Source organism: Panthera pardus, unplaced genomic scaffold (genome assembly GCF_024362965.1).
Source record: "Panthera pardus isolate Hobbes unplaced genomic scaffold, ASM2436296v1 HiC_scaffold_16, whole genome shotgun sequence".
NCBI classification, from domain to species: domain Eukaryota; kingdom Metazoa; phylum Chordata; class Mammalia; order Carnivora; family Felidae; genus Panthera; species Panthera pardus.
The window spans coordinates 106,592,267-106,607,182 of NW_026526721.1; the positions used below are offsets into that span (position 1 = coordinate 106,592,267).

The 14,916-nt window shown below is 34.8% G+C and overlaps 1 protein-coding gene across 1 annotated transcript in view; it reads left to right on the forward strand.

Moving 5' to 3' along the window:
• The window catches only part of VEPH1 (ventricular zone expressed PH domain containing 1), a 245,087-nt gene that overhangs the window by 168,662 nt on the left and 61,509 nt on the right, over positions 1 to 14,916 (forward strand). Inside the window, 1 exon segment of the mRNA XM_019440365.2 lies at positions 12,616 to 12,755. Coding sequence (XP_019295910.1) covers positions 12,616 to 12,755 — 140 coding nt within the window.

Sequence of the window (14,916 nt, forward strand, 5' to 3'; positions counted from 1 at the left end):
AAGTGAGATAAAATTTCAACATGAAAATTAATATGGTATTATTGTTATTATGATTTCTCATGTTCATGGGGTTGTTTTACTGGTTTTATCTTTATTGTTCCAGAAGAAACTAGAAAGAGTGTAATAAAGTATCATTATGATGTTTTGAAGTGAGCCTCTCTATGCCAGGCACTATAGTAGATGTTAAATATACAAAGATTTTTAAGAAAGAAGGTGGCAGGGAAGGAAGGGAAAGAAAAGGAGAGGGAGAGAACTCTACCTTCTATAGTAGACAGATGATACTAACAGAGCAAGAGCCAGGTTCATGTAGAAACATGTATACATACCTGGGTTACTATACACACATAATTTCCTTGTTTTATCAGCTGAGAGGGCCAAGGAGCAATGGCACTCCAGTAGCAACAAACATACCTAGTACCCAGATCTTAGTTTCTAACACCATTTTCCAATAAAAGGAACCCGAAATCCTTGGAGAAACAGCTGATTCTATAACAGGGCAGGAAACAATCATGATGAGCCTGGAGTATCTTTTATTTAGTGCTATAAAGTAAGGAAGTGCTCAAAGACAAAACAAAACAAAACCACACACACAATGGTGGGAGCACTTCAAATGAACATAGAAGCCAACGAAAGAGCTCCTAATGGCCAAAGCTGAAACAATTAGAGCAATAAAATAAATAAAATAGTCCTGAATTATAAAATAAATATCCACAAGTACATACTGATAGAATAATTGACTAAATTGTTTGAATTAAATAACTGCAGGAGGAAGAGACAAATATGTACAGAATCCTACATAATTTATGTAGCTATTCTGACCACAAAGAGGTGGAACAGACTTCCCACACCTTAAATGTGAGCTACACATAATGACTTCCTTTCAAAGAGTATAGTGTGCAAAGTGGGGGGAAAGGAGTACATTTATAGTAGACAAACCTGGTAAACACTACCTCAACCAGGTGATCAAGGTCAACAACAAAAGTTATGTCATGATCAGCAAATGTACTCTTGACATGATATGATGAAAATAACACTTTACCTCTGTGGTCTTCCTCTCCAAAACTCAAAATCTCAGTCTAATTGTGAGAGAGAAACAGACAAACTCAATCTGAGGGACATCCCACAAAATATATAATGAAAGTACTCTCAAAACTGTGAATGTCATCAAAAACAAGGAAAGTCTGAGAAATTGCCACAGCCAAGAGGAGCCTAGAGATACACAATGAATAAATGGCACCTAGTATCTTGAATGGGTGGGATCCTGGAACAGAAAGAAGACACTAAGTATAAACAAAGGAATTCTGAATAAACTATCGACTTAAGTTTGTAACAGTGTATCCATATTAGTTCATTACTTGTAATAAATATACCATATTAACTTAAGATGTTAATAATAGAGAAACTGGTTGGTTAGTTTATGGGAACGATTAGTTATTCATAAATTTTCTGTAAATCTAAATTTTCTAAAATAAGAGTTTGTTTGAAAATACTAACAAAATGTTAATATGGCACAATGTAGTGCAGGAATAAAGGTGTATGAACTGAGGGAGAAAAGAGATAAAAAGAAAATTCCAAATGATTCCTAAAGACTTTGAAAAAAAGACCAAATGTTTTGTTGTTGTTGTTGTTGTTGTTGTTGTTGTTTTTAATATAGCTGACACGGGTCCTGAGTTCAGTCTCATAATATAGCCAACACACAATGTTACATTCATTTCAGGTGTATAACTTAGTGATCTGACAAGTTTATACATTATACTATGTTCACGACAAATTTAGCTACCATTTGCCCCATGACATCGCTATTACAGTGTCATTGGCTGTATTCCATCTTCTCTACATTGTATTCCTGTGACTTTCCTCATTCCATAACTGTAGGCCTATATCTCCCTCCCCGCCCCCCTCACCTATTTTGCCCAAGCCCCCACACCCCTCTTGTCTGGCAACCATCAGTTTGTTCTCTGTATTTGTAGTTCTGATTCTGCTTTTTGTTGATTTATTCTTTTTTTTTTTTAGATTCCATTTATGAGTGGAATCATACAGTATTTGTCTTTCTCAGTGTGGCTTATTTCACTTAGGATAATACTCTCTAGGCCCATCCATGTTGTCTCAAATGGCAAGATCTCATCTTTTCTTATGGCTGTGTAATATTCCATTGTGTATACATACCACATTTTCTGTATCCATTTGTCTATTGATCGACACAGGTTGCTTCCATGTCTTGGCTACTGTAAATAATGCTGCAGTAAACATAGGGGTTTACATTTCTACCAACACACACAAGGGTTTTTTTTTTTCCCTCCACATCCTTGCCAACACTTGTTATTTCTTACAATTTTCATTTTAGCCATTTTAACTGGTGTAAGGTGATATCTTATTGTGGTTGTGGTTTGAATTTCCCTGATGATTAGTGATGTTGAACCTCTGCTCACGTGTCTGCTAGCCGTTTGTATATCTTCTTTGGAAAAATGTCTATTCAAGTTCTCTGCTCATTTTAAAATCAGATTTTTTTTTTAGTGTTGAGTTGTACAAATTCTGTATATATTTTGGATATTAACAGCTTATTGAATATATCATTTGCAAATATCTTCTCCCATTCAGTAGGTTATCTTTTTGTTGATGGTTTTGCTGTGCAAAAGTTTTCTTTTTATTTTGATATACTCCCAATAATTTATGTTTGCTTTTGTTTCCCTTGCCTTAGGAGATATATCTAGAAAAATGTTGCTATGGCCAATGTCAGAGAAATTACTCCCTGTGTTCTCTTCTATTTTTTTTTAAATTTTATTGATTTATTTATTTTTAAATTTACATCCAAGTTAGTTAACATATAGTGCAATAATGATTTCAGGAGTATATTCCAGTGACTCGTCCCCTATGCATAACAACAGTGCTGATGCCAACTAGTGTCTTCCTTAATGCCTCTTACCCATTTAGCCCCATAACCCCTCCAGCAACCCTCAGTTTGTTCTCCATATTTAAGTCTTTTATGTTTTGTCTCTTCCTTGTTTTTATATTATTTTTGCTTCCCTTCCCTTATGTACATCTGTTTTGTATCTTAAATTCCACATATGAGTGAAATCATATATTTGTCTTTCTCTGATTCACTAATTTCACTTAGCATTACACACTCTAGTTCCATCCACGTAGTTACAAATGGTAAGATTTCATTCTTTAGGATTCCGAATAATACTCCCTTGTATATACATACCACATCTTCTTTATCCATTCATCTGTCATGGGACATTTGGGCTTTTTCCATATTTTGGCTGTTGTCAATAGTGCTGCTATAAACATTGGGGTGCATGTGTCCCTTCTAAACAACACACCTGTGTTTCCTTGGATAAATACCTAGTAGTGCAATTGCTGGGTCCATATTGAGGAACCTCCATACTGTTTTCCCGAGTGGCTGCACCAGTTTGCGTTCCCACAAGCAGTGCACAAGAGATCCTCTTTCTCCATATCCTCGCCAACATCTGTCATTACCTGAGTTGTTAATTTTAGCCATTCTGACTGGAGTAAGGTGGTATCTCATTGTGGTTTTAGTTTGTATTTCCCTGATGATGAGTGATATTGAGCATTTTTTCATATGTCAGTTGGCCATCTGGATATTTTCTTTGGAGAAGTGTCTATTCAGGTCTTTTGCCCATTTCTTCACTGGATTATTTGTTTTTTGGGTGTGGAATTTGGTGAGTTCTTTATAGATTTTGGATTCTAACCCTTTGTCTGATATATCATTTGCAAATATCTTCTCCCATTCCGTTGGTTGCCAATCAGTTTTGCTGAATGTTTCTTCACCATGCAGAAGTTTTTTATCTTGATGAGGTCCCAATAGTTCATTTTTGCTTTTGTTTCCCTTGCCTCCAGAGACTTGTTGACTAAGAAGTTGCTGCAGCCAAGGTCAAAGATGTTTTTGTCTGCTTTATTCTCTAGGATTTTGATGGCTTCCTGTCTTACATTTAGGCCTTTCATCCATTTTGAGTTTATTTTTGTGTATGGTGTAAGAAAGTGGTCCAGGTTCATTCTGCATGTTGCTTTTCAGTTTTCCCAGTGCCATTTGCTGAAGAGACACTCTTTATTCCATTGGATATTCTTTCCTGCTTTGTCAAGGATTAGTTGGCCATATATTTGTGGGTTCATTTCTGGGTTCTCTATTCTGTTCCATTGATCTGAGTGTCTGTTTTTGTGCCAGTGCCATACTGTCTTGATGATTACAGCTTTGTAATACATCTTGAGGGATTGTGATGCCTCCAGCTTTGGCTTTCTTTTTCAGGATTGCTTTGGCTATATGGGGTCTCTTCTGGTTCCATACAAACTTTAGGATTATTTGTTCTAGTTCTGTGAAGAATGCTGGTGTTATTTTGATAGAGATTGCATTGGATATGTAGATTGCTTTGGGTAGTACTGATATTTTAAATATTTGTTCTTCCAATCCAGAAGCATGGAATATTTTTCCTTTGTGTGTGTGTCTTTTTCAATTTCTTTCAGAAGCTTTCTATAGTTTTCAGTGTATATATTTTTCACCTCTTTGGTTAGGTTTATTCCTAGGTATTTTATGGTTTTCGGTGCAATTGTAAATGGGATCAATTCCTTGATTTCTCTTTCTGTTACTTCATTATTGGTGTCTAGAAATGCAGCTGATTTCTGTGTATTGATTTTATATCTTGCAATTTTGCTGAATTCATGGATCAGTTATAGCAGTGGTTTTGTGGAATCTTTGGGTTTTCCATATAGAGTATCATGTCGTCTGTGAAGAGTGGAAGTTTGACTTCCTCCTGGTCGATTTGGATGCCTTTTATTCCTTTGTGTTGTCTGATTGCTAAGGCTAGGACTTCAAATACTATGTTGAATAACAGTGGTGAGAGTGGACATCCCTGTCTTGTTCCTGACTTTAGGGGAAAACTTGTTTTTCCCCATTGAGGATGATACTAGCTGTGGGTCTTTCATATATGACTTTTATGATCTTGACATATGATCCTTCTATCCCTACTTTCTTGAGGGGTTTTATCAAGAAAGAATGCTGTATTTTGTCAAATGCTTTCTCTGCATCTATTAAGAGGATCATGTGGTTCTTTTCCTTTTTTTATTGATGTGATGCATCACATTGATTGTTTTGCAGAAATTCAACCAGCCCTGCATCCCAGGTATAAATCTCACTTGGTTGTGGTGAATAATTCTTTTAATGTAGTGTTGGATCTGGTTGGTTAGTACATTGTTGAGGATTTTTGCATACATCTTCTAAGATTTTTATGGTTTCAGGCCTCACATTTAACTCTTTAATCCATTTTGATTTATTTTTGTGTATGGTGTAAGAAAGTGGTCAAGTTTCTTTTGCATGTAGCTGACCAGTTTCCCCAACACTAATTGTTGAAGAGATTATCTTTTTTCCAATTGGATATTCTTTTCTGCTTTGTCATAGATTAATTGTCCATATAAATGTGAATTTAGTTCTAGGTTCTCTATTCTGTTCTATTGATCTATGTGTCTATTATTTGTGCCAGTACCATACTGTTTTGATTACTACATACTTACAGTGTATCTTGAAATCTGGAATTATGATACCTCTAGCTTTGTTCTTTCTCAGGATTGCTTTGACTATTCAGGGTCTTCTGTGGCTCCATACAAATCTGAGTATTATTTGTTCTAGTTTTGTGAAAAATGCTATTGGTATTTTGATAGGGATTACACTGAATCTGTAGATGCTTAGGTAATATGGACACCTTGACAATACTAATTCTTCCAATCCATGAGCATGTAATATCTTTCCATATGTTTGTGTCATCTTCAGTTTCTTTCATCAGAAAGAATACCCCTAGGTATTTATTCTTTTGGTACAATTGTAAATCATGTTGCTTTTTAAATTTCTCTTTCTGTGACTTCATTGTTAGTGTATAGAACACTACCAATTTCTGTGTATTAATTTTGTATCCTGCCACTTCACTGAATTTATGTACTATTTCTAACAGTTTTTTGGTGGAATCTTTAGATTTTCTATATGTAGTATCATGTCATCTGCAAATAGTGAAAGTTTTACTTCTTCCTTACCAGTATGGATGCCTCTTATTTCTTTCTCTTGTCTGATTACTATGGCTAGGACTTCTAGTAATATGTTGAAGAAATGTAGTGAGAATGAACACCCTTTTCTTATTCCTGACCCCAAAAAAAAACCTCAGCTGTTTACCACTGAGGATTATGTTAGCTGGGGTTTACCATACATGCCTTTATTATGTTGAGGTATGTTTCCTCTAACCCCATTTTTCTGAGTTTTTATCATGAATGGATGTTCAATGTTGTGAAATGCTTTTTCAGCATCTATTGAAATGATCATACTATTTTTATCCTTTGTTTTGTTGATGTGTATGACATTGATTGATTTGTGACTATTGAACCATCTTGCATCCCAGGAATAATTCCCACCTGATTGTGGTGAACAGTCTTTTTAATGTATTGTTATATATGATTTGCTAATATTTTGTAGAAGATTTTTGAATTTATGTTCATCAGGGGTATTGGCCTGAAGTTTTCTTTTTTGGTGGTATCTTTGTCTGGTTTTGATATCAGGGTAATTAATGCTAGACTTACAGAATGTATTTGGAAGTTTTCTTTCCTCTTGTATTTTTTGGAATAGTTTGAGGAGAATAACTATTAACTCTTGTTTAGATGTCCAGTAGAATTCAGCTGTGAATCCATATAGTCCTGGAATTTTATTTTTTGGTAGTTTTCTTTATTACCAGTTCAATTTAATTACTTATAATCAGTCTGTGAGATTTTCTGTTTCTTCCTGCTTCAGTTTTGGAAGATTCTATGTTTCTAGAAATGTATCTACTTCTAGGTTGTCCAGTTTGTTGGCATACAATTTTTCATAATATTTTCTTGAAATCCTTTGTATTTCTGTGGTCTCAGTTGTTACTTCTCCTCTTTCATTTCTGATTTTATTTATTTGGGTCCTTTATCCATTGTTCTTGGTAAGTCTACTTAACGGTTTGTCAGTTTGGTTTATATTTTCAAATAACCAGCTCTTGGTTTCATTAATTTTTTCATACTGTTTTTTTTAACTCTCTACATCATTCATTTCCACTCTGATCTTTATTATTTCCTTTTTTCTACTCACCTTGCACATTGTTCTTTTTCTAGTTCCCTTAGGCATAAGGTTAGATTGTTTATTGAGGTTTTTTTCTTATTTCTTGAGGTAGGTCTGAATTGCTATATACTTTTCTCTTAGGACTGCTTTTACTGTGTCTCTGACATTTTGAAACTTTGTGTTTTCATTTGTCTCCATTTATTTTTTTTTCTTCCTTGATTGTTTCATTGACCCATTGGTTTACTATCATGTTGTTTAGTCTCCATGTCTTTGTGTTTTTTCCAGTTTTGTTCCTGTGATGTATTTCTAGTTTCATACCATTGTGATTGGGAAAGATGCACAGTATGATTTAAATCCTCTTTGATTTATTGAATCTTGTTTTATGGCCTAATATGTGATCTGTTCTGGAGAATGTCCGTGTGCACTTGAAAAGTGTATTCTGTTGTTTTTGGATAGGATGTTCTGTATATATCTGTTATGCCCATCTGGTCCAATGTGCCATTCGAAGACATTATTTCCTGGGGCACCTAGGTGGGTCAGTTGGTTAAGCGTCTGACTTCGTCTCAAGTCATGAACTCATGGTTCGTGAGTTTGAGCCCCACATCAGGCTCTCTGCTATTAGTGCAGAGCCCACAGAGGATCCCCTGTCTCCCTCACTCTCTGCCCCTCCCTTGCTCACTCGCTCTCTCAAAAATAAATAAACATTTAAAAAAAATGTTTCCTTATGGATTTTCTGTCTGGATGATCTATCCATTGATATAAGTGGAGTGTTAAAGATTTTCTTTTTCTTTTTCTCCTTTTCTTTCCCTTTTTATTCTCTTCTCCACTATATATACATATATGTATACGTATATACATATATGTACATATACATATATATACATATATATGTATATACGTATACATATATGTATATATGTGTATATACGTATACATATGTATACGTATATACATATATATGTATATATGTGTATATACGTATACATATGTATATATATGTATATCCACTATATGTGGATACATATACATATGTATACATACATATGTATATATAGTCATATTTTACATCTTTTTATTCATACTTTTCCACTTCTCCACTATATATATGTATGTATACATATATATATAGTCATATTTTACATCTTTTTATTCATATTTTTCTTATGCCTAATTATGGCCATTTCTTTTCCACTTGAAGAAATCCCTTTAACATTTCTTATAAGGCTGGTTTCATGGTGATAAGTTCCTTTATATTTGTTTGTCTGGCAAACTCTTTACCTCAACTTCAAATCTGAACGATAACCTTACCAGTTAGAGTATTTCTGGTTGTAGGTTTTTTTCTTTTCAGCACTTTGAACATATCATGCCACTTCCTTCTGGCTTGCAAAGTTTCTGCTAAAAATTAGTTTATAGTCTAAAAGCTTTTCCCTTGTAAGTGACTTTTTGTTTCTCTCTCACTGCTTTTATGATTCTCTGTTTATCTTTAATCTTTGACATTTTAATTATTATGTGCTATGGCGTAGACTTACTTGGGTTCATCTTGTTTGGAATCTCTGTTTCTTGGACTTCAATGTCTATTTCTCTTCTTAGGTTAGGGAAGTTTTCAGTTATTATTTCTTGACATAAGTTTCTACACCTCTTTCTTTTTTTTTTTTCTACAATGCGAATGTTTTTTGGCTTGATGTTGTCTGAGAGATCCCTTAATTATCCTCATTTTAAAAAATATTTTTCTCTTTTTGCTATTCAGCTTGTGTGCTTTCTATTACCCTGTCTTCCAGATCAATGATACGTCTTCTGCATTTTCTTGTCTATTGTTGATTCCCTCTAGTATGTTTTTTGTTTCAGTTATTGTATTCTTCAATTCTTATTGGTTCTTTTTATATTTTCTATGTCTTTATTGAAGGTCTCTGCATTCTTCCATTCTTTTATCTAGTCCAGTGAGTATCTTCGTGATCATTACTTTAAATTCTTTATCAGGCATATTGCTTATCTCTTATTTCATTTAGTTCTTTTTCTGAGTTTTTTTTTTTTCTTGTTCTTTCTTTGGAGCATATTCCTCTGTCTCCCCAGTTTTCTTGCTTTTCTCTGTTTGTCTCTGTGGATAAGATGAAATGACTACTTCTAAAGTTGAAGAAGTGATCTTGTGTATGGTGTTCCTTAGGCAGACTGTGTGTGCTTAGTGACTTTTGTCGGCTGACTGGAGGTGTGGCTGTATATCTCTTATACCATGGGATGTCTCCATCTCTCTTGCTGTTTTCTTGCCATTCTTTCTATTTCTATTTTGGTTGCTCAGTAGCTGTTCAGTCAGCCCTCAGTTCTTCACAAAGAATTGTTCTATTAATAGGTGTAATGTGGTGGGTTCCAGAGTGAAAGTGAGTTCAGAGTTTTTTCTTATGTTGCCATCTTGAACTGAAACATGCTCTTGTATTTTGTATCATAGCTTTAAATCTCTCCATGTGTGTGATGTATATTTTGAACATTTCAGCTTATAATACATTGTATTATACAATTATTGATGTTCATGTTAACTTCAGTATTTATAAAGACCACAGCAAATCCTTTATTTTTTACAAAGATAAGCTGTTATCTACAAAAAGAAAGAAATAATCAGATTTGGTGGAATATGCAAAGCATTCTATATTAAGCAAAGCATGGCCTTCAACATTTACTCTATAAAAATAAATAACCCTTTTGACATCAAATGTAGAAGAAAAATTATCATAATGACCCAGATACACTATCTCACTACCTGGAATTACCTTAAACTTCATGCCTTACGTGATTTTTTTCCTGGATGTTCCCTTCATTTAAAATGCTGGTCTCCTCCCAACTTTTTCTAAGTTCAAAATATTGGTTATCTTTCAAAGTGACCCCAAATATTTCCTCTTCCATGAAGATTCCTCTTATTCCCCAATGAAAACAGCTGCTCATTTCTCTGAGCAATCAGAATTGTGTGTTCCTCCATTATCCCATGGACTTACAACAATTTATGTTTTACTTATAGATGTTTCTCCCATTTGGCTGTAAGCTTCTTAAGAACAGGGTCAATATCCTGGTCCTTCTCGCTCTCCACATAGTGCCTGACATTCATTATTCATCCAGCAATCATTCACTGCATGCCTACCATTCAATACCACAGAGTGAACATAAGGGAGAAAATTGCAGCAAAAAATCAACAACTAAATGTTAGTGTTGTGGAGAAATTTTCCAAGTTAGGAAACTCTGAAAAAAATGAGGAAAAAAATGTTGCCACAGATCAGGTTATGGAAAGAATTAACAGAAGATATCACAGAACTGGTTTATTTTTATAACCAGCATATCTGCTTCTAAGATACAAACCCCTCTCTTCTACTGCTTTGCCCATTTTTGTGATCTGAGACCCCTGTGGTTTGTGTATAGAAAGCTGGTAGACCCAGGGTGAGTAAAATAAATCTAATCAATGTTCATCTGCAAAAGAAAACATGAATTAGCAGTGAGAATCTAAGGGAAGGAAAAGACAAAACCTTTTTTTCTTGGCAGAGGCCTGAGGCCCAACTTGTGACTGTCAAGCTACTGCATAAGTTCTTAGAAAAGAACTTGTTCTCTTTTGAAACCTTCTGTCAAAGCAAAACGTATTGCTGTCTCAGCATGTACATCAGAGCTAGATTTATTTCAAATACCATTTTTGTGTGTATACTCTTATAGAATACTTGGCTTCCTGCTTCTCTAGTATTTATTAAACTCAATTTTTCAGAACATCTGTACTAAAATATTTTTAGTTACCATTTTCAAATAATTTCTGGTAGGGCAATGTTAGGCCAATATTGTGCTTAATTCTATACTCTGAGGACTTTCTTTCTCAATGCAGGGCCTCCTGGTCTTTTCCACTGAACCTTCAGTCACTCTTTACATCTCATGATCCATTCATCCACAGAATGCAGAAATGCTTTCTGATTTTATACAAGGTTATTGGATACTGAACCCAATTTTTTAAAATTCCCTAAAGCAATTAACCTCACAAAAGCATCCTCTTCCATACCAATGTCTTAGAATCACAGAAAGTTGTTAACTGTTAAGATCTCTGTATATATTTCTAAATTGACCTGTGGCTCTATTTTATTTCTAATGCCTTCTCTTCTAATGTGTCATTGGCTGTTCATCTTTAATTCTTCCAAACTCTTTCTGAAAAACCTGTTATTCCTTCACAACTGAGCCCTTATGGTGCACAGATAAGCCTCCCTAATTTTCTAGGGAACCCCAGGGTACTGTCTTAGGTGGGGACTGACTGTCGTGTTATTAGGGTCCCCATCAACTTTTAATAAATTATAACCCATATTTCCATTTTTAAAGTAGTGCATACTAAGATCCAATGATTTTCAAAATATTTAATTTAAAATATCAGCTTAACTCTGAAAGAATAAATACTCTATGCATTATCAAATAATAGATTTAAAAATTCCCAGTATAGAAGAGCCTAAAGTATCCTAACATGGCATCAGCTCAGCTGAGTTCAAATCCTGGCTCTGCCCCAGATTGGGTAGACTTGAGGAGTTTTTCTGGATCCCTGAGCATCATTCATCTTTCTAGATGCCCTATCAAGCATCTATTGCATGGCATAAGCCAACATCATAGTGGTAAACAAGTCATTCACAGTGGTTCACTAAGCTGACATGCCAATGCACTAACTTTCCTCATTTTTAAAATAAAAATAGTAACACCCATCTTGTAGGGTGTAAAAATTAAATGGCTTCTTGCCACCTCTGCTCCATGGCACCACCACCACCCCGCTTTTTTATCCATAAAAGATGATCTCAGTAAGTTTCCCTGCTGAACCTCTTCAATATGAAATAAGCTTTTCTAACCAGACCAGGCCAGCTCACAGGAAGCCACACCTCCAGCTGAGTTATTCTGGGGGCTGTCTTTGTGGCCCCTGCACAACTACGAGAACAGTGTCACTGGTTCATGTCATACTATCCACTGCCCAGAAAATGCCTGGGTTTCCTCCATGCGTTTTCTTATCCTTCCCACATTATCATTTCAAAGTGCCCATTCAGATGGAAACAACACTGTATCTCCCTTATTATTGGCAAGAGGTTTTCTTTCTTCCAGGTGAGTTGCTTAGAGATTCCTCATGCATTATTAGTTGAAACAAGGGAAGGATGGATAGAAAGAATATACCTTGTTGAAAGCATCTTTTAGTTAAATCTACATTCCATGAAATGGATCCACACCCAAATACACAGTTGTTTGGAGTTATTGGTTCAAAGACTGAAAACTGAAGAATGTATTTTTAAAGGTGTTTGTAAGCATAAGAGACTGTTAAAAACTGAGAACAAACTGAGGGTTGATGGGGGGTGGGAGGGAGGGCAGGGTGGGTGATGGGTATTGAGGAGGGCACCTTTTGGGATGAGCACTGGGTGTTGCATGGAAACCAACTTGACAGTAAATTTCATATATTAAAAAATAAAAAAAACATAAAAAATAAAGGTGTTTGTATGTTGAAGTATAAAATGTAACTCTGGAAGGAATCCATGTTTAATGCTATGTACATTTGTTTCTAGATTCTGTTAGAAGTTGTGTAGCAAAGTTGTTCTTTACCTGCTCCCTGAAGGGTCATTACTGCCTCTACAGTAAATCCAGTTTTATTCTCATCAGCCAAGAGCCTCAGCCATGGATTCAGATCATGTTCCTCTTTCAGCAGGTATGTATATCCATGCTTGTCATGGCTCCATAGTGAGTTGGTGGGGTATGAGTTTATAATCATTTTTACTGAATTTTTCTTTGACTAGAGTTCGATGTAAATAACAGCAACACATACATATTTCATTAGTAATTTTTAACATGGGTTTTCTATATTTTAGGATAGTTTCTTTATAAAAGACCTTGGATTAGCATCAAGGAGGCCAAACCTATTAATATCATGAATATTCTTAGTTTAAAAAGGAAGAAGAAAAGAGAAAATACTTCTGTTACACAATAACAAAAACAGCTTATTTGGAGGAATAGCTTTCTTTATGTAGAGTTTGTCTTTATTTCTCCACAGGCTTCCAATCTCCAGTTAATTTTAGTGTCAACATATCCTTTTTGACATTATTAAGATACGGGAATGCCACCTTTCCCCATAGATGTTATGTATATAGGTAAAATTACATAAAGAGGAAATTCCAACTTAATGAACAACTTAATGCAAACATTTTAGCATCAAAAGAGATTCTTGAATATTTGGAAATACTTATCTTGAATATATTAAACTTTCACATAAAATTTAAATATAGATTATAAAATGTAAATAATAGAAGGAATATCAGACATCATTTTTACAGATAAGAAAATTAAAGGCAGAACTCAGAACACCTGACACCTGACTCAGTGGTCTCTGTGGTCTTTTCCTAGTAGCACATGTGTTAAAAAATGAAATGTGGAGTCGCAGGCAGGAGCAGGAAGGGGTGAAACAGAACATGAATGTTAAAAAATAGATAAAAATTAGGCAAGGCATGCCTGGGTGGTTCAATCGGTTAAGCATCCAACTCTTGATTTTGGCTCAGGTCGTGATCTCAAAGTTCATGAGTTTGAGGCCCGCATCAGGCTCTGCACTGAGCATGGAACCCACTTGGGATTCTCTCTCTCCCTTTCTCTCTCTGCTCCTCCCCTGCACTCTCTCTCTCTCAAATAAATTTAAAAAAATAAAATAATAAAGAAATTGTGGTTTATATACACAATGGAATACTACTTGGCAATGAGAAAGAATGAAATATGGCCTTTTGTACCAACGTGGCTGCTAAGTGAAATAAGTCATACAGAGAAAGACAGATACCATATGTTTTCACTCTTATGTGGATCCTGAGAAACTTAACAGAAGACCATGCGAGGGGGGAAGGAAAAAAAAAAGTTAGGGATGGAAGGAGCCAAACCATAAGAGACTCTTAAAAACTGAGAATAAACTGAGGGTTGATGGGGGTGGAAGGGAGGGGAAAGTGGGTGATGGGCATTGAGGAGGGCACCTGTTGGGATGAGCACTGAGTGTTGTATGGAAACCAATTTGACAATAAATTTCATATTAAAAAGATAAATAAAATAAAATAAAATATTTCTATAAGAGCACGTATCAAAGTCACCAACCAGATAATTACATTTCTTTATAAAGAAAATGAAAGCTTACTAAGGAAAATGAATTTTAATGCCGAATAGATTGTAATCATAAAATGGAACTATAGTAATTAAGAGACAACTTAGACATGCCTTAGGAATACCATCTTTTCCTATATGAAGATTTAAAAAAAAAAAACACTTAATAATATCTCATAGAGAACAACTCACAGTTTGATGTGAACCAAATTTATGTGAATATAAAAAGCAGCATTTTTTTTCCTTTTCTTGAACTGACCTTATTATTCTTCTACTTATATTTTTCAAATAGTTTTCATCAGTGATTTTGTATTTGGTTTCATTGTTGGCTTTGTTCTTCTTAGTTGTCAGTTTTCAGAAAATAAACCAAAAACTTGATTTTATTTTTGCCCCTTCAGTCTTGTTTTATTGATGTAGTCTGATTCTTATGTTTGTCTTTAAGCAAAATCACGCAAAAGTATCTATAGTTTATGCTGCTTTTCTTCTTTGTTAATTTTACTATGTTTCCTTTCTTTTTCCACATGCTTGTTATTGGGTAGTCTGGGTGAATCCTGACTTGTGATTAAACAATAATCAAATCTTTGACTTGATTGATCATTACAAACCCAGTACTAGCCTTATATGCTGGGTCAGACTCTTTCTTTTCTCTGTCAATTTAACGCATTCATGGAATTCTCAACTTCACAGATTCCGATCTCAATGATCCTCTTTGGAATGGTGATTAGTTAAATCAGGTC